At 39.5% G+C, this 21,441-nt stretch overlaps 1 protein-coding gene across 2 annotated transcripts in view; it reads right to left on the bottom strand.

Annotated features, from left to right (window-relative positions):
• Nucleotides 1-21,441, bottom strand: part of LOC126767798 (protein serrate) — a 97,479-nt gene that overhangs the window by 36,947 nt on the left and 39,091 nt on the right. For both annotated transcript variants that reach the window (XM_050485434.1, XM_050485435.1), the window contains exons 5-6: nucleotides 5,419-5,473; nucleotides 3,766-4,081 (exon numbers count right to left, since the gene is read on the bottom strand). In XM_050485434.1, the coding sequence (XP_050341391.1) occupies nucleotides 3,766-4,081; nucleotides 5,419-5,473 (371 nt within the window). The remainder of the gene's footprint in view (nucleotides 1-3,765; nucleotides 4,082-5,418; nucleotides 5,474-21,441) is intronic.

Below are 21,441 nucleotides of genomic sequence, written 5' to 3'. Positions count from 1 at the left end.
ATTCACTTGCGTGTTATTTGCCATCGATTTGCTATTGTTGTTGTTGTTGTGCTTTGATTTGCTCAGCGCCGGCGAATGCTGCATCACCACCATGCGCTCGGCTGCGACTGTGATTGGCAATAAGGCAGCCCAGCTGGATGCCCGCACGGTGTGATTAGTTTTTGTTGCTGTTGCCGTTGCTGTTGCACTCACCGTTGCGCTGCAAAAATAATCGGTTTCGTGTGCGCGCCGACCGAGTGGGTGGAGCATTCCGCCTCTTTCAGCAAGCAAATCGTCCAACAACAACAACAACAACAGCAATAACACGTCACTAATAGCGAATTTAATTTGGTTTTTCATTTGTAGTCCACTTGTGGCCAACAAAATGTTGCAACATTAAAGAAAATTGAGTAACGCTGCAATAGCTACAACAACGCCATGCGCTCTTCTACCGCATTCACGTCGGCGCTTCGTAAGGACTCGCAGCAGTCCACCAGCAGCCAGCTGAAAGGTGCAGCAATGCGAAGGCATCGCACTTTTTCCACAAACACGCTTTGTTGTAATTGCATTTGTCTAGTTGTGGCAACTGTCTATAGTTGAAATAGCAGAATGGCGGTGTGTTGCAGTTAGTGTGGCATGCACGATTCAACGTTTGTAGCCAAACTCGAAAATAGTGTAACACAGAATACGTGATTCCGCTCTGGTGGTACTTTCCAACGCCACCAAGCACCCCTCCCCGCCACGCTGCACCGCGTGCCAACTGACGGAAATTTGTAGCGAAATAACAAAAGTTGCGAAAGAACCGAGCTCCAATCGGCAGTTGCGGCTCAAAGTGCTGTTGGCTTGACGCGTTCACATGGCACATGGCGTCGGCGTGGAGGGGAGTGAAGATGCATCTTTTAATCTACAGAATACTTGTTGTTGTGCCGTAAAGGCCAAATGGTCAATGCAACGCCAGTTGCAGTTATGGCGAGTGATTGCTTTGCAGGCCCAAATGATGACTCGCTGCTTCGTGGCTAAGGTTATAATTAATTGGACTTCATCACAATTATTTGTAGTGCATCTTGCAGAGCATAGAAATCTTGGGTTACCTTTAGAAAGGAATAATTCTGTCTCCACAACTAGGCATGACCTTCCATAAAGTTGTGGAGTGAAAGATGGCGCAAATAATGCGCATGTGAGGGGTGGGAGGCAAGGCTTTGCAATAAGTGATGGTGAAGAAAGGCCTTAGAGAGTCATTAAAAGAAGAGTAGCATTAATGAAAATAAAATGTGTAAGATGTTACTGAAGATGAAAGAAAGAAACAAACACAAAAATCTTATAAATTATAAATATTTAAAGGTTCGGGAGGGATCTATAAAACAATAGTCCAATGTATTTAAAAAGAAAGTGTCCTAAAGAATTTAATAAAGTGGAGGAAAGGTAAACCGGGCGCTAAAAATAGGATATACTATAATTGTGTGGAATGTCAGAAAAAATGAAAAAAAAACTTGTTTCAATATTTAAATTAATTTATTTTGTGTTATACCAAATCAAATGTGACCTAGACTGGTTCAATCGATAAAAATGTGCCTAGATTGGTACAACTTTTTGTTTTGTTAGTGTGAACTTTAACTCCCACTGTGTCATTGAATATGTGTTACAAAAACAAATGGAGCAACAAAGTTTGCTTGAAATGTTCAATAGAATCTAGTATTGGGAAGCATTCTTTACGGACAAGTGAAGAGAGCAAGTAAAGGTCATTAAGTCATCGAAATAGTTTTTTTTTTCATACGAGCCCTTCATTTACTTCTGTTAATGACGATTTTATCGAAAAAGTTAAAAGAACAAAGCTTGAAAATCGCCGTGGAGGCATAAGTGATACGAGGTATGACAATTAAGTAATGAGACTGATTCCATAAAAACCATATATTTGAAAATTATTCTACAACTCTGCCATCCACTTCAAAGTAGTCCCCTTGGGCAGCTATACAACGATTCCAGCGTGTTTTCCATGCTTCGTAACATTTCTGGAACGCTTCGACTGGGATGTCCGCGAGTACCCTCGTCACGGCCACCTGGATCTCCGTAATCGACTCAAAATGGGTTCCTTTGACCACCGATTTTGTTCTAGGAAACAAAAAAAGTCAGAGGGTGACATATCGGGCGAATAAGGTGGCTGTTGCAACACGGCGATCCCTTTAGAGGCCAAATACTGGGACACGCTGAGGACGGTGTGGCACGGAGCGTTGTGGTGATTGCGTTTTCGCAATCTTTCGAGTACTTGGCAATAGTAGACTTGATTCACAGTTTTCTCCGGTGGAACGAATTCTTTGTGGACGATTCCACGGCTATCAAAAAGGCAATAACCATAGTTTTCACCTTCGACTTGCTTATGCGAGCTTTTTTCGGGCGGGGGGCGCGCGGAGAAAACCATTTTGAGCCTGGGGACGACTAAGAGCACTATCACCATAAACTCTTACAATTTTAGCGTACGTTTCCGAAGCTGATTCGCCCAATCTGGCGCAAAATTTTATCGCGACGCGTTCCTCTTGATTTCGTTTTTCCATTTTCGTGACGAGCACTACAAACACACGTCTACTCAACTTAACGCAGCAGGCGAACTAAACAAGCTGAAGCGATGGTACATTTATCAATGGAGAGGGGAGGGATGTTGGAAAAAGAGAAAGGGATTTTCAAGGTCACAGGTTTACCACAAGCGCGGCAATAAAATCAGTCTCATTACTTAATTGTCAAACCTCATATAGCTGAGAATCTCAAAATCTCTTATGAATCGCTTCAATATATTTTGGTTAATATATGAAATTTGTATTCGTCCGATTTTTCTCCCTTTTATTTTATCTTTTTTCTTCCTAGATTACCAATTTGGCTCCCTGTGACGGTTTGAAAGCTGTGCCGTTCGATATGGAAATTGTTTCGTTTTATTTTAATTTAATTTAATTTAGTTTAATTTATCTTATTTTATTTTAATTTGTTTATGTTACTTTACTATATTATATTTAATTTAATTTAATTTAGTTTTATTTTAGTTCTATTTTTGGTTTAAATTAACCCACGCGGTCAGAAGAAAGATCATACCGATTTCTAAGATACAAAAGCTGATTGAAATTTGAGAATCTAATTCGTATTTTAAACTTTATATATTTTTAAATCTTATCCTTAAATCTCATTTAATTATAAACTTTCGAAAGTTTGAAAAATTCAATAAAAATCAAACTGATTGCCACAATTTAAAAAAAAAAAAAAAACATTTATGCGTTAATAATGAAATTGAATCTGTAAAGCAATGCTATCTATTTCAAGTATTCATTTCAATAAAAAGGCGACTACTTTCCCATAAAAATAACGTTACGGTAACAGTTAAAAGCATAAATCACACGATGACATTTCCCATATCTCTCTGACACCAAAGAGCTGGGAAGAAATTACAAATAGCAGCAACAATCATAGAAGCATTTCAGCTATTTAGAGATGTGCGAAAAGGCATGCGGAAAACGCATAATGCCACATAATGCCACATAACAGCAGCGCGAGAATAGTGTCGCACAGACACCTAACCCACTTTCCACATGCGGCACGCACAATTTGTTGCAACTATAGCGGTGTGGCAATTAACAATTTCTTATACGCACAACTAACGCTTTACACACCAGCTCAGAGTTCAACTCTATATGTTTATATTTAGTTAAATGTTTGTGTATGTACATGTATGCATATTTATGGTATATGAAAGAAGATTTAATAGAAAATATGAATTATGGTGGCCAACTGGCGTTTGATACTCACTCGCAGCCGCCGGGTTGGTCGCACTTGCCGTGTGTGGGGTCGCAGCCAGGCCGGCAAATCGCCTCCTCGCAGTTGATGCCCTGCCAGCCGGGCAGGCAGAGCTTTTGCCCCTCCACGCCGCAGGTGTAGTGGCCAAATTGATCGTCGCGCGGCCGACAGAAAGTCGTACATGTCGTGTTGTAATACGTAACGGCGCATTGCACTCTGACCCGATATGTAATGCGAGCATTCTTGCCGATGTGATCCAATGTCTTCCATTCGGGCGATGGTAGGATCACGCCCGAAAATGCTGTTTCTTCAATTAACCTCTCCGAGTCTATGATTTGATGAGCCATTGTGTGGCATGGTCGTATGTTGTACACAGTTTGTTGTTGTTGTTGTTGTGGTTGTTCGGTTGCGGTTCCATTACAATGTTGTTTGTTCATTTGGTCGTTGTTTCGTTGTTCGGTTTTCGGTGGCAGCGTTTTCGGTGGTGGTTTGTTGTTGTTGTTGGCGGTGCAACAAATAGTTGAAGTTTATTGTTGTTTTCCAAACATTTTTTGCATTTCCACACAATTTCGTTGTTGTTGTTGTTGTGTGAATCAACGATTGAACGGTCCGCGGCGGCAATGGCGCAAGTTCAAGTAAAGTTACATACGTAGCAACAACAATATCAGCGGCGAAAACACATTAGAAGACAGCCAAAGGTGCATTTTGGTGAATTGCCAGCCCAAAACACACAAACAACACCAACAATGAACACGCCAGCCACCCAACCAAACAACAGCCGCGCCAACAGTCGTATTGAAATGAGACGCAGAACATCGCGGCAGCAACAACAATGGCGACAACAACAATTCGGCGCATTGTACATGGAAAAAGAGAAGAGAAAGAAAGCAAAATAAAAACATTGAAGCGAAATGTAATGAAATGTAGAAAATGTGTTGGTCTCAAGTCAGCTGTCAGCAAGTACGTTGCTTAAGTCTTCTGTTTTTCTGCTTTCAGCACATCCCAGGCAGGTAGGCAACATTTTTTATACGGGATATATGGGTTTATTACTGTTGTTGTTTTTTTACTAATTCAATAGTCAAGCTATTTTCTAGAGTAGTACTTAATATATTCCGTTTTGTTGCCATTACTGTTGTTGTAAATTTCATGTCGAACCCAAGACACTTTGTAAGGTTTTATTGCTAAACGGTTTTATGCTGCCCGTTTGCTGTTGTTGTCATTTGGAGAATTGTCACCGACGCGAACGCGCGCAGTGGGCAAAGTTGTCTAATTAAAACTCCCAAATGACGCCTCGCACTACGACAATTCCATAGCAACAACGATGACAATAATAGCAACAAAAGGCGTCAGCACCAGCCCAGGCGAGAGCTTGCGGCTTTTATTGCCGCCATTCCGCCACAATCAGCAACACCGCCACCAACTTTAATGCCATCGTCGGCAGTGGCGCTTTTGGCTTTAACTATTTCTGCGCTTAAGTTGTTGTTGTTGTTGGTGGTGTTGTTTTTTTTTTGTTTCTTTGTTTGTGAACCATTTAGCCGCTTGTTTTCGCTGGCTAATCGCATTGTCACAAACGCCGCTCGCCAGCGCTGGGGCTAAAGCTCGGTGCCGCTGTTGCTTTGGTGCCTCGGTGTCATGGTGGCATTTAAATAGTTTGCGCATAATTACCTGGGTACGATGTGTTGTACATATCCAACGCCTGCAATATCAGCGTAAACGATTTCTGCAAGTGAAATGACAAAAAAGGCAAAAATTAGAGAAAACAAACAAAACAGAAATTAAATTAAACGAGCGCATAAACGAGCCACGAATAAGTGAATGTAAAAGCGCACAAAAGCTTGTATGTATGTATGCGTGTGTGTGTGTGTTTTACAAGAGCATCCAGGCAGCTTGCACTGGGTTAAACGAGGTTAAATTATTTTGTCAATTTGCTGTTTGTTTCAGCCACATTTTCATGTTTTCGCCGACTACTTTGGCGTTAAGTTGGAATTATTTGCAGCGGTTTCTCTCCGCTTTTCATTGTTCGCGCAGGCGCAGATACAGTAGCCAATTGTAAGTGGTAAGTGACGTTAATTGGCATTTACACAGGTATTTGTGTCTGCGCGAAATCATTGGCAATGTAAGGGAGTTTGTAATTTCGGAACTTGCGGAGGGTTTAGGTTTCAAGCGCGGCAGGTTGGCTTAAATATTTAATTGTAGGTCTCCAATAAGACTCAAAATATGTAGCAATTATTGTAGAAAGTCCAGATAAATATTTAATCTTTGTTAATGTGTATTTATTTGACATTTTAATATTGAAATTTTATAATGAAATGAAGAAAGCGTTCCCATGATTACAAAATTTTAATTTTTTTTTTAATTTTTTAAATTCCTTTTAAGAGAGTTTCTATCAACTCCATATACATAATTTAAAAAATTTAAATTTTATAAGCATGGAAGAGCTTTCTTCATTTCATTATAAATTCTAAAAACCTGTTTGATTTGATTTTTTATTATTACTAATATATATATTTATATATTGGGTAGTCGAAAAGTCTTTTCGTATTTCTAATCAAACTTTTTTTATATGTATTTATAATAATAAATAAATAAACGGATATGTACCAGCACACAAAATAAATATAAAAAATAATAATTTTAAATGTGATTAGAAATACGAAAAGACTTTTTCGACTACCCAATATATTTGCATATACTACCAAGGCGGTTAGTGTCTCCATTCCACACTAGCAATTGGTTATGAAAACGCCTGGGATTTTCAGGGCTGTGCTCGTGAGTGCCATGGGGTAGAGCCGTCGTCAGCAGGTACCTACTTGGCTAAAAAGAAAAGACGTGCTCGGAATTGGGCGTAATCGAACCACTGTCACGCCCAGGGTTTGTCAAATTTGAATGATGGGTGTGGCACCGGCCACGTTGAAGTGAAAATATATATCTCGGTACCTGGGGTAAGTAATATTATCCTAACATTCTTACATTACAGTGTGAAAATGGGCAGAATCGGACCACAATCATACCTACTTCCCATATCTTATTTTTCCTCTTTCCGCTTTGCAAATCAAGAACCAAGGCTTTGAGATTAAACTTTGGGGTATGTCACCTTATGATCAAAAATTATCCAAGTCGGACAAGTACTATACGAGCACTCAGATATCAAATATGTGGACCACAATTTCTATTGCCAACTTTTTACCAAACATGTAAGACAATATGCCAGGCATATGGCTATTGATATACGATATGCGAAAAGATTTATACTAGGCTTTTATCCTTGAAAGTGGCGAGAAATTGGGTGCTTACCCTCGAACTTACCCCTTCCCTACTTGCTCTTCATGACTTTGTGGTCTTTTAAATCTTGAGAAAACCGCTATGGTCTTATTCTTCTTGCAAGCTTCTGGAAATGCCAAATAAACCGTTAAAATTTATTTATTAATCAAAGCGAAATAAAAAACTGTTTTTGAAGAATCTTGCCATATTTTGCTTTACAGCAAAGTATAATCGTGAGAGTACTTTTCATACAAAAAATCATGACACCGCAGAGATAAATAAGATCAAGTTAATCTGACACAAGGAAGAAAAAAAATCGCCATTATAGATGATTATGACTTCTGGATTATGAGATAGCCACAAGCTACGCAAAGTACAAGGTTAAAAAATAATTATATTTTAATCTCTATTATTTCTAGGCAAATTTCAACAGCTTTACACTTCTTTTGCATTCTCAGTGCTTGCAAAAATGTCGACCTATTTGAAAAGCCTAAATTTCAGGTTAAAAAAACGTTCTTAATTTACAGCTTAATTACTTTGTATACTTTAATAATTATGTACCATTTATACATTAGTATTAGCAAAATCATATCTATAAAAATCTATGCTTACAAACAATTTAGAAACAGCAGAAAGCATGAATACAACCAATTTTAATGTTGCCACACCTGCTTGTAGCGCAAGACACAGGCCGAGTACATAAAAGTAGTACAAGACAGAACAACACAGAGCAATAAAATTGAGCGCTTGTAGTAATATTTGTCTAACCACACTTTTGGCTCGTCGAAATCGCGATAAAATATGTAAAACATTCTTCGGCAATCGAGCGAAAACTTGCAGGTTCAAAGCAAACTAGAATTGGAAAGCGATGATAAACGGAAAAATCACAAAAAATATAATAATGATGATGAAGATCACTGCCAAATAGTTGCCCATAGACGGCGGCGAGGTTAGCGGGTGGCAAGGAGACTTGTTGTCTAAGTTGTCATATAGACATTTTACAACCGTGCGACAGCCAACGCAGACGTCGCCGTCACAACCACAATGCCACAACTGCCACGACAGCAAAGCTGCGGATATGCCGGCAGAACGTCTCCCATGCGAGCAATGACGAGCGCCGACGCCGTTGTTGTTTGTTGTTTGCTGATCATAATGCGTGCTGCGTTGACGGCATCTGCATACATACCTGCGCATATGTACGTGTGTATAAATGTGTGGCTGGCAGTGTAGGTACTTTGTTGACGACGAATTGCACACGAAGATTATGCACAGCCAAAGCAATTAAATTTCAACAACGTCGCGCAGCTGGATGCCAGGAAACTCTCATTTAAGTCCAGTCAAACTGGCGGCTAAGCCACGCCGAGTGGGCTGGCGGTGTGCGCGGGGTGGCGCTGACAGTCAGCCAATGGATTTGAAGGCAGATTACAGCCGCGGAGGAATGTCTGGCGGTCTATGCGACAGGCGGGTATCCATTTGACTGCGGCTCGTGAGACGTCCAAAGTCGCTGAAGTCACTGAAGTCGCTTCGATGGCCAGGGAAGTGGTATGCGCGCTTCGAAAGTGATCCACGTAGCGAATCCTAAGTAAATGGGATTTGAGCGGATTTGAAAAATTACTATAAAACGCCGGAGGGGCCGCTTAGAGAAATGCTGATATGCACTTCGTGCGCATAATAATCGCATATAGCTGTGCTGTGTGAGTACGCATAGTTGGCGGCGGCTGTGACTTGCTTTTGGATGCGCGGCAAGGTTCTGATTGCTTTCTTTTCTCCTAATTTAGCGGCCTTTGTGTATTTTTCTACCTTCAGGCTGTCTGCAGGCATACTCGTATATCTGGAAGTAGTTATTGCCGCTGGTTCGTGTAATTGGGCGGCGAGACGCGTGTTCCGTTCATATTGCAATGACAACAACGACAACGTCAGCGTCGACGACGATGATGACAACGAGGTTGTGGCAAGTGCAACACTGCCACGTTTGCAACAGCCGCTGACGTCGTCGTGCCAACATCGTTTCTACGCTGCGGCAACATAACGCGCCACAAGTGGTTTGCATCAATCGGCAATTAAATTAGTTACGATTACGATCGTGTCATGTGCAGTGATGGCGACACGCCAGGCCACGCCAGCCGCTCCGCAACTCTCCGCCATCGGCCTGCTTTGCGAAATGTCGATGCGCTGCGCTTGTATACGAGTATACATATGTATGTACATGGCTGTTGTATATAAGTTATTACTTATTATGTGTGCAACTGATGCAATCGCGTTTTCTCCGGCTGCTGGCGCGTCCCCGCTCCGCCCCTCCTGATTGGTGAGTGATTTTTTGAAAGCGTAATAAATCAAGCACTTGTCTGTTGTATGTTTTTGCTCGTTGTTGCTGTTGTTGATGTTGTTTGTATTGCTGTGGTTGTTTGATATTGTTTGTGTGACACTTTTGCTGTTGTCGTTGACACATTTGACGTTTCATTAGTTCCTCGTTCGCGCAGTTTTGGACGCGCATGGCAGTATCTGTGGCTGACAGTTTGGGTCACTTGGTCAGGCTTCGCGATTTGACGTGGTAAAATTTTCAACTGCAGCAATGCACAGGCATTATCTAGGTGTAGCGCAAGCATTTTCTGCGCATTGTAAGCATTGAAGAGTGGGCATAAATGAATAGCTAAAGATAAATGAGCATAAGCCAATGTTGTAAGGCAAATCATAAATATTTCTATGTGCAAAAACAGTTAAAAATTATGATTTCTTTATATCTTATGCATGGTTGGGTGCTTAGTGGTCGAGGTGGACAAGCACACAATTTCGTAAGAGTTATGTTTTTCTTTTTGCGTTGAGGAAACTTTAAACCTTCATCGGGTAAAAGTCTTTATTTTGTTAAGAAACGAATTCAGTTTCAACAATTTCAAGCTGAAGCTTCAAACAAGAACTTTCCACAAAGAATTTGGCCGAAAATTTGAAAAATTTTTTTAAGAGTTTTTACTCTTAGTAGAGTAAAATTGTGATTTGAACCAGCTAGTCATAAAAATATTGAATACTTTCTTCTAAAATCTCGCACGTTTTTATAATGACCTATATGAGTAGATATTGAGACCAAAAAATTTCGAGTTCGTAGATAGGCGTAATCGAACCACTCCCACGACCTCAAATCGCTATTAACTAAGCACTAAATTAAGATATAAAGTTTTAATTTGGCACAGCGAATCGAAGTAGCAATTTTTTTTAAAAAGTGGGAGTGGACACGCCCTCTAATAGGTTTAATGTACATATCTCCGAAGCCACTAAAGCTACAACAAGCTAATTTATTGAGCTAGAATATTGTAAAAACTCCTACCGACAGTGTGGAAATGGATGAAATCGGAAGATAACCCCGCTCACTCCCCATATAACGGTACTGTTCAAAATTACTTAACGCGCAATGAATCCATAACTAATTACGCCAGAGACATTAAATTTTACCTCCGAGATGGTATGGGTGAGCTTTATAGGAGCCGGTGAGATATTGGACGATTTTTTGTTGAAATACCATATCTCGGGACCGGATCAACCGATTTCGACTAAATTTAGTCGTATTATTTTTCTAACACTCCTCTATGACAGCGCGAAAATAGGCGAAATCGGTCTACAAACACGCCTACTTTCAATATCACACAATTTAAAATTCCATTTGATTCTTTCACTTTCCAGTACTCAAACCAAGAAGCAATTAGTATAACGAAATAAAAATTTGCAGTAATCATTCCCTTAAAATATTGCACCTTTTAAACAAAACTTGTACAAGTCCAACCAAACTGTTCAAGACCCTAGGTGCCGATACTTGTGATCGGAAATATTCGTCAATGTGTAAGATATACAAGGTCTGTCGCAAAAGAAACAGGACTGTTAAAAAAACAAAAAAAAAATTAATATTTTTCAAGAGTTATATTTTTTTATTCAAAGTAGTTTCCTTGTGCTTCGATACAGCGTTTAGCCCGGTCAATTAGCATTTCAAATGAGTGTTTAAGGTCATTTTTCGGAATGCTCTTGAAAATATCGGTCGTCGCCTTTTGGATAGCTGAAATGTCCTGAAACCAGTGTCCTTTCATGGGCAAATGAGGTTATCCAAATAGGTAAAAATCACAGAGTGCCAGATCAGGTGAGTAGGGTGAGTGATTAATGGTTAATATGGAGTTTTTTGTCAAAAATCAGTGACAAGCGTCGACCGATGACACGGCGCATTATCGTGCAACAGGCGCCAGGACCCTGCCTCACGGTATTGTGGTCGAGCACGACGAACGCGTGACAAAAGACGCTTCATAACATCAAGGTAAAACACAGCATTAATCGTTTGGCCAGGTGGGACAAACTCTCGGTGTACAATACCTTCGGAATCGTAAAAACAAACCAGCATTGTCTTTATTTTTGACTTCTGAAGACGACCGACTTCTGATCCTCACAGAGGTCCTCACGACCTTCTTGGAATCGCTTAAACCACTCATGCACATTACTACGGGATAGGCACTGATCACCATAAACTTTTTTCATCATTTGAAATGTTTCAGTAAACGTTTTCCCAAGTTTAAAACAAAATTTAATATTTGCTCTTTGCATTTTAACGACCGATGACCAAAAGCTGCTGTCACTTTTTGATCGATAACATCGATTGTAGTTATCCAATTGCCTTAAAATTTTTACGAAATGTCAACAAGAGATGAAACTTTTTATTTCATGTACCCACCAATAGGTGGCGCCACCAGAAACAGTTATATTTAAAAAGTTCTGTTTCTTTTGCGACAGACCTTGTATATTGAAATTCAGGGATAATCCTTCTCTGACAATGGTATGTCGGTATGTCAAAAATGGGTTAAATCGGACCAATATCTCCCTTAGCCCCATATACCTAATACGTATATAATGATTTTCGAACTTCCTGGTGACTTTATGCTGGATATATCAGCAAATATTTGAGTTATCTCAATGAAATTGGGAGAGCGTGTTTTAATCATGACAGTGTATCTTTGCACCTGAATTGAATAAATTTTAGCGAAAACTTCACCTATCTCCCTTGTAACCATTACCAGGATTATCCAACATCCGGCTGACTTTGCTCCATATGATTAGTGATTGTATGTGAGGTACCTTAATGATAACAGTTAATTTATAATATCGGATCGATACTAACCCAACTCGTATGCCGAATTTTTAGGCCAGTGTATGAGTTGTATTGAGTATATCTATATATAAAACTTCTTAGAATCCGATCCTCTGGTTTATGTTTTACATCTTAAGCTATTTCCCTGGCTTTAATTCTTTCAACTTGCAAGAGTATAATTTTTGGTTACACCTGAACTTAGCCCTCGCTACCTGTTTATTTATCGTTTTGAACCAAAAAACGTCTGTTGTACGAGAAAAGCTTGACCATCAAAAATCTTAATAAAATTTGGCGAGAATATTTCACTGAATCTGTAAATAACAACTGTGAATATGTTGATTCATAGTGTGATTCGGTAAGTGCAGTTAAAGAAAATGCATACCCTAATTGTTAAGTACTCGTAAAATATTGTATGAAGTAAGGTAAACATATTACTCTTAGTAAGAGTCAAGTCTCGCTTAATAAAAAATATTGGTTTCCGGAGCAAATTTTTTTTAGAAATATTCCGAATGTCAGTCTCTATATTTTTAATGATTTTTTTTTTTTTTTTTACTAACATATTATAAGTTATTGGCATAATATTTTCATTCAATTTCAACTTCATTATTATAATTTACATTCGCTGCATATTTTTTCAAAGTAATGCATTTTATTCAACAATAATTTTTTTGTTTACATGATTGTTGCAAACAATCACAATATTTTTCACAAGATTCGTAAAGCCTCGCCTCGCCAACTAATTTATCAGGTTGTTAAAAAGTCAACACCTCGCCGAGCTACACACAAGCACACTACTTTACCAAAGGTGGCCAACAACAACACTGTCAACATTTGTCATGACCACACAAAATTTTTGATTGCCTTTACATGAGAGCGCACATCATCAATCATCCGTTACTGATACTGTTGGCCCAACCAATCGGTGCAGGCAGACACCAGCACAGGCGTCTTCCAACAATGACGCTTTCGAACGCATAAAATAGGTTTCTATAACAATTTCGTTAAACATGCGGTGCAATCAGAAGACGAACGAAAAATCCAAATCATTTAATTGTGCAGCTTGTAAGCAATCACCAGCGTTTGGGAACTTTATAACTCTTCAAAAATTTATTGTATGGTCTTCTTCTTCTGCTCCCTGCTCTAATCAAATGTAGTTGAACGGCAAACCATAAAATTCGGCACATTTGAGTGGGCTGCACTACAAGCTTGTTATCACATTCGTGTAACGCCACCATCAAGCAACACCGGCAACCGATACCAGGCCACAAATACATTTATACATGTGTTTGTTTGTAAGTGTGATGTACAGCATGATTTTGTAGTTTATGCCGAGCGACATGTGTTCTACAGCACAGGAAACTCAGCACCTCACTTGATGGGTCGCTGCAAGAGTCAGCCAGCCTTTGGGAAGATTTTGTTTGTTTGGGCGTCAACACCGAAACGCTTGTAAGTCGCTCGGAATACTCATGCCATAAGCGAATGATTTAACGAGCGAGCGGGTCATGAAATGCAAATTTCCCAAAGTTGTAAATGTAAATTAAACGAAGATTACAATCTCATTCTTCGGGTCGTTAAGGCGTTGCATTTTGGTAGTTAAACGATTTCGAATTAATGTTCGAATAATGCGGCAAACGAGCGTTTGTTTGCCAACCGAAATCGATTTTGAAAAAAATTAACGAAATTGAAACGAATCTCATTAAAAAGCGATCGGTGGGCGTGTCCACAGGTCAGCGCCAATTAAAAAGTGAACACCAACACAATTTATAGCAACACAAACAAAAGCGCTGCGCTCCCCGCACACTCCTAATTGTTGTTAGTGCCGATGACTAAGGTGATTGCTTTTCCCTCAATTTCAGTATTTTTCTCAACGATTTCAAAAACTCACTCACACGCATTTAAATCGCAATTAATTCCAGGCATAAAGCGATCACATAAAGTACGAGACAAAGAGTCGCTTAAAGTTAAGTTAAATTAAATGGGTGCTGTTGTTGTTGTGGAATTAAATGAAACGAATAATGAAATGAAATGACGAAAACACGAATTTCGATTGTAAAGCACACATGCAAAGTTTAATGCTAAATGTTAATGATGCAATTTGCAAGCCAAAGGCGTGCCGCCCAAAGAGAGCACAAACAACAAATGACAACAAAACCGCAAACGCAAACGCAAAAGAACGTAGCGCTGTGGTAGCGTGGAAAAAGTTAAAGAAACAAATGAAAATCGTACTTGAAAGTAATGACTGTATTTGCTTTTGGCAAGCAATCGAGTCTTGGCTTTGAGCTGCAAGCAATGCAGCGCATGCGCAACGCACATAAATAAATCGACTTAAAGACACACATATGTCACGCCTTGTTACACTTTTCTGTGACTTTTCTGTGTGACAATTAAATAAATAAGCAGCAATGGCAATGGAAGTCTTTAACTGCTGGAATTTTAATGAAATGCTGGAGATTTAATACAATAGTATTTTATTGAAAATAAAACTGGAATTACAGTTTGGAATATTCGAAGTTATCAGTTTATTTAGACCTTAGAAAGGAGAATCAAAATGTTTTTTTCGAGATACTGATTCTGGCTTAGATTAGTTTAGATACTCAAGCATATATTTATGAAGCCTTTAAATAATAGTGAAAACGGTGGACCTTTGGTATGCTCAGAATTCCAAAGTATGCATACCTAGGTTTCACTGTTGAGCCAGAAAGACATCGCTGCCACAAATGCTGATTGCTAACAAATGTACTAGGCTCCACAGATTCATGATGAAAGCGGTCAGTGAAACACCGTCCCGTTCATACTCTTTTTTGCGAACTCATCGGCATAACAGCTCCCATATTCGCTGATGTGAACATGCTCCCAAACAGGATAAAGAAATTAATTGGTTCTATTGATAGTGGGGTCATACTATGAAGAAACTCTGAGCTCGAACCAAGCCACCTGGCTTAAACGCTGCCAAAATGGATGGCATCGTTAACGTACTCTTTTCCACGCACGAAAACAGACTCAGTGAACCAGAACAGGCTATAAGACTTTCTGGGGGATTTCCGAACCTTGAGGAACTACAACTGCCGCTGGCAAGCTCAAATCTAACAAATCGAACTTCACAGACGGGATCCCAGCAGTAGTTGTCAAAACAATAAGCGCGGAACGACCCGCAGTACTCTTAAACATTTACAGTGAGAGTCTCGAAGCTGGAATATTTCCTTAAGTTTGGAAAAAAAACAACGACTTGTTCTAATCGGCATATAGAAGTCTCACTGCGTAGATACTCCAAATACAAGCGACTTTAGATGTTCGAAATGCCTTCAATAGAGCGAGATGGGCAAACATAATTGACGCTTCAGAAAAAAATGCCGGATTACCTCAATGCTGTTACGCAAACGACTAAGGATATTGTAAGGACCTAGGCGTAAGACTGGACCTCAGATTAACCTTCTGGGTAATAATTCAGCACGCCGTAGAAGAGGCAGCGAAAATCACCTCCTATATAAGCAGACTAATGCCAAGATAGGAGGGCCACACAAGAGGAGATAAAGCTCTTAGCGTCAACCATAGGGAGCATAAGGTATTCACAGCTTTCTGAACAGTGTCAGGTGATGCAATATAGGTCATGTGACGACAGCGCTCACCAGCAAAAACAAAAAATATTTACACTCCGTGACTAATCCTGATCCCAGGAACGATCTATAATAATGCCGTCACTAATTGAGGCTGAACATTTTCGGCTTATTATTAATTGTTTCAGTTAACCCTAGGCAGCCTTCGACTATCTTGGCGCATTTACTACTATAAGGTAAAATATTATTTTTAAGTTATAATTATAAATAAAAATTTACTCAATAACTCTCAAAGTGAATTCATTCATGCCTAGGATAGGCCATTAATAGTCTACGAAAGTCCATCAAGTTATTAGTTTAACTGCATAAATACATCGCTAATGACTAAATAACCACCACATGCACATATATTTACACACACATGCGCAAGACAGGCACAAAGCCGCGACTTGCGCATCACAAATAGTTGAAGCATTGCGTTTACAATTTATTTTAATGACAGACTTATGCACGAATATTTTGTAAGCTGATATTCTCGTACAATAAATATTCATGGAGTTAATAAAAATACTTTTGCCGCGTTTTTCACTTCGGTTCAAAAATCAATACTGAAAAACTTTGTTGTTTTCTAAGTCACTAAAGCAGAGCTGGACGTGACCGGAAGCAACGACAAGCAACACAGCGGCAAAAGAACAAAAACAACAACAAGTAAGGAAATACTATAAGAAAAAGCTTTATGCAACGTCCGCGCATGCGCTGGACACTCTAGCTAGACAACTGAGGTTTTAGCGCTACAATTACACACACACAGACATACATTTGAAAATACCTCCAGCAACGGTAAGCAGTGGCCAAAAAGACGTATTGAAACGAATTCATCGAATTTATAATTCTGTGCAGGATCCAGCGCATGTAGCGAGCTGACCAGCAGAGCAACGCATGGAGATCAATGCAGTCATCCGGAAATCACAAGCAAAAGGAGTAAAATAAAGCAACCAGAAGTACACCACCAATAAATTCCGATACATTGTAAGTCAAGAACAATAGCAACAAATACAACACATGCAACAAGTACGATATCGGCGGAACGTGTTGTTGCAAAAAGCGTTGAATCGATCGCGCACGATCGCAAAAGCGACAAAGTCGCTCAGCAACGCCGACAACACGACAGGAACAATGCCAGCACAATCTTGCAAACAGTTGTGCATACATACATACACATGTTGCAAGCATGTACCTGCATATGTGTGGCAGCGTACGTGTAAAGTCATGCTAGCGACGTGTTGCCATTTCTTTGTTTTTGTTTTTGCTGTTGTAGCCACTTTCGCCGCAGTGGGATCATGAATATTAAAAAGTTTAAATATGAGTAACGAGTCCTTTGCAAATAAAACGGAAAGCAAGCAAAGAACTACCAAGCTGTGTTCTGTGTTGTTGTACAACGAGCTGAAAGAACAATGCAACAAGTGAAGCGCCATGCACGTGCAAGTGCTGGAAGGTGGCTGCGGTTGTGTGGTGCCAATGCTTAGGCGCTGGGAAGCAATGTGGCGCGGCAGGTCGGCGGTGGTGACTGAAGAAGCGACAGTCTCGGTTACACTGAAAACGTGAAGACGTGAAAAACGAAGTCAGAAATTTATTGTTTTGGCTTTTTGCTCAGCGTCGTCAACTTCTTATGGCGAGTGTAGTATTTTTTAGACTTCAAGTGGAATTTTTGCAAATTTTTTAAATGAAAAAATCGTAAAATATATATTGATATATATAAATACTATTTATAGCTACCATTTGCACTTGCTCTGATCGTCAAATCGTAATTTTATATATCTCGAACTAGATTTGTAGTATTCAGGGCTAACAATTCCTCTACCAAAGCAGGTTGTAATAATTCATTTTATTTACTAATTATTTATAAAATAAAAGTAAAAAATTGTATTGAAAAAGAATAAAATCTGGCGCAGTACTTGGATGGAAAACAATTTGTAATCACTTTTGAGTTTATTTTCCTTGGAATTTTGGACTTAAACGAAGGGTCAATCCGGTCGGACAAAACATCGTAGACGATTGAAAGTTACATCACGACAATGCCCCGGCTAACACGGCCTTTCTTGCGAACAGCTACCTAACCAATGCCTTCCGCAGCCGCCCAGATGTGGCCGCCCGGACATTATTGTTTACTTGCCTGAAAAGGCCGATTAAAGGCAAGCGTTTTGAGACGACAGAGGGGATCCAAGCAGCATGCAGATCGGCTCTCTGAGCGGTGCATGCCTTCCGTGACGCTTAAAAATCGCGCTGACAGCACTGCATCGATGCAAAAGAAGTCTATTTTGAAAGTTTTTAAATTATTGTAACGATTGGTTCAATAAATTTGGACTCAGTCCCATTACTTTCCGAACAAACCCAGTATACATTGTGGGTTCAAAGACCTCAAAGAAGGCCGAGAGATCGTTGGAGGCATGTCTCGTTCTGGACGACCTTCAACCTCTTCAACTGATGAAACTATTAAAAAAAAAATTAAAGATATGGTGCTTGATAATCGTCAGGCAAGTGTTAGAGAGATGGCAAAAGAGCTCGACCTCTTTCGCGAGACCGTTCGAATGATTTTCGCATCTTGCTCGACTCGTCTCGATAAATCTGAATTTTTTCAAAAAGAGTACCGTAAACAGGTCTCTTTGGACATTCTTGATAGTGCGAATTCCGATCTCACATTCATGGAAAGCATTACAACTTCCGATGAGACAATGGCTTAGTCAACAATAATCGAAAAGAAGGGAAAAATAGAGCCGAAACCAAAAAAAAAACACAAAATCAAGGTGATACTCATTGTTTTGTGGTTTGGTGCATCATGAGTTGTTATGGAGGGACGAACGGTCGATATGAAATACCATTTTGTTCCCAAAAATGGCAGGTTAAGGATTACTAACATTAATTTTATTATCTCCTGTACTCTGATTGGGCGAAAATCTGTTAGCTCTTTACTTTTCGTCAAGAGTATACTAAGTAACTTCTGTTTTGTTCTATCCTCTTCGTAATATAGACTTCATTTCGAATTGAGTATGTGCCCGTCAACCTTTCCAAGAATCTTCCTCGCAGCGTATTTTTCTTATAAAGGTAACAACTTTTTCTCTACTCATGAGCAGCTTGTTTCTCTTCGTATTATTTGCATTATTGTTTTTCTCGGTTATTTCGACAACACTTCGCGGTGCTGAGGTTTTGTGTACGCAAATTACACTCGCGTTACAATAATTGGACAAGTTAATATTAGGTTGGGAGGCTCATTTCATTGAAGTCGACTTTTTGTGAGCATTTGTACATTAACAATTACAACAAATAGATAATACTGTATAATTGAAACATGCGCGTAGTATAAATAAGTGCTTAAGGAAAAAGGCGTTAACTGAGTGACGCATGCGCAGACAAACTGAATAGGCAGTTTGAAAAAGATGTGGATGGTGATGAATTAAAAGTGAAGGCTGACGACGTGAAAAAATGTAATTATCAATTAAAGCTGAAGAATGTGGCCAAGCATTAGTTGTAGCTTGTAGCAGCTGGAAGTAATTTAAATGTAAACAAAGCTGCTTAAGACTAGAAGGTAAGGCTTTTGTAAATACACATATACATATACACAAATAAATTAACTATTATTTTAGTTCGTGCTGAATATGGCGTTTTGCCGCTCATTTGTTAAGGAAATTACTTTTTCTTTAATAAAATTACTTAAAATTTTTGGCTTTCAGTTTTTTTTTCATTTAATTGATAAAAATTTAATGGTGAATCAATCAAGCCAACCGGATGTGTTATAATTACTCTTTTATTTACCGTTATTTGATTGGCGACTTTCACTGCAACCGCAGTGACGAACCATTTAAATTGCCGAAACGCTGCTACCATGTAGTCAACAACAACAACAACAACGTTATGTGAAACATCTCCACTCACAAATCATACTAACGGTGCTTCTACAATTCAAACCGAAATCATAGTCAAAAATATCACTTGACAAATATGAATGTCCGAACACACTCGTACACATGTAGTTCGTGTGTAATTGCTCTTTATTGTTGTTTTTACTTACGTTAAACACCGATGTTCATGCGTACGCATGCCGCTGGCAATATTTGTATGAACATAAGTCTCGAGTGGCTTTATGCTGCTGCCGCTGATGATGATGATGATGCTGGTGATTTCCTTAAGAGCTCAACCAGCGAGACCGAAGGCGAGCAGCAACAGCTGCAACAATAATAAAAACAATAAGAAGTGTAACAACATTCACCGCTAACAACGGCATATTGAGGCCAAGTGCTGGTGGCAGGCAAGCAACAGCGACACTTCACATCATCCTCGCGGCTCCAGCAACAACAATATTGACAGCAACTGCTGCAGCAAAAACAACAACCTTACGCACACTAGCACACACCGGTTGTTGTTGTGACTCCCGGTGAAGTGGCTGCTTGAGAAATGGGTTTCCATACCACTTGCTTTTGTTGTACAAGTTGGCAGTGAAGCCACCAGCAACAGTTGCATTGCCTGCTGGACATTTTTTCTTTCCTCCATTTGCATTTTTGATTTCTTTTGACTTTTGCTTGGCTGCCTGGCTGACGAACTTGTTGACGGAATACATGATGACACTTCAGTTTCCAGCACTTGAATTTCGATTGCTGCGCTGCTTCACTGGTAGTTACGCTCTTCGCAGTACTAGCGTTAAGGGTTTTTGCGCTTTTCAAATATGTGTTTTTGAGATTCGACATGCTTTCAATAAGTTGTGGGTGGGGTAAGACAAAATGAGTGAGGAATATTGAAGACGATGCTGACACTCAAATGAAATTCTAACAAGAATCGCATTTCTAACACTTTGAATTCAGTTAAATGACGACGAGATGCCAATCCATTCTGAGAGAGTGGTCGGCACTTTATTGCCCAACTTTCATTCAAGGTTCTGCTGGAAATAAAATGTTGACGAAATATGAGCTTTTCAGAGGCATAATTAACGATATTTGCGACCGAAAACGGAAGACGTGAGCTTTAAGATTTTTGGTTTTAGCTAGACGCCGCATCATGTACTCTGCAGTCCGATCTGTTGCGGACGAAGTACGGCAATCGTGTTGTCAACAATTTCGATGAAGTCAATGGGTCACTTACGGACGTCATAAAGGGTGAAATTAAATAGGCATCAGGTTACTAAGAGAGAAAATAACCAAACCCTCTTCCAAATTCGATTTTTGCAATGTATTTTTCGAAAGCTTTATATGCTCTAAGAAAAGTATTGAAAAAATTCAAAAGTCGATCTTAAAAATCATGGAAGATATGCTAATTGAAAGCGGCTGGCGGCAAACTAGCAGACTATTAAGCGCAAACTGTGCTTTCTGAACAATATTAAGCGATGCTGCTGAAGTAAAAGCCTATTATTCCAGTCATTATAGTAAGTTCACCTCGGAAGTCGATATACCCATTTATATGTCTGTAAATACTTGTATATTGACACCCTAAAGTTGTCTCAAAACCTACATATGGTAGATATTCCCTACCTAATAATGTCAATATACAAGTATTTACAGACATATAAATGGGTGTATCGAATTCCGAGATTCTTACCTAATTTAAGCTTAAATGACTGGACTATATTGACAGACAGGGTGACGAATACAAGCAAGTATACAACAGAATCTATAGGAGCCAAAAGAGAAGAGTGAGTTATAGACGAAACAATATGGAAGCAGCGGTGGCAAACCTCATTCAAAGAACGGTGGGTCCACAGCAGAGAGCTGC

The sequence above is a fragment of the Bactrocera neohumeralis genome, chromosome 2, assembly GCF_024586455.1.
Source record: "Bactrocera neohumeralis isolate Rockhampton chromosome 2, APGP_CSIRO_Bneo_wtdbg2-racon-allhic-juicebox.fasta_v2, whole genome shotgun sequence".
Classification (NCBI taxonomy): Eukaryota; Metazoa; Arthropoda; class Insecta; order Diptera; family Tephritidae; genus Bactrocera; species Bactrocera neohumeralis.
This window is presented reverse-complemented; position numbering and strand designations above follow the sequence as displayed.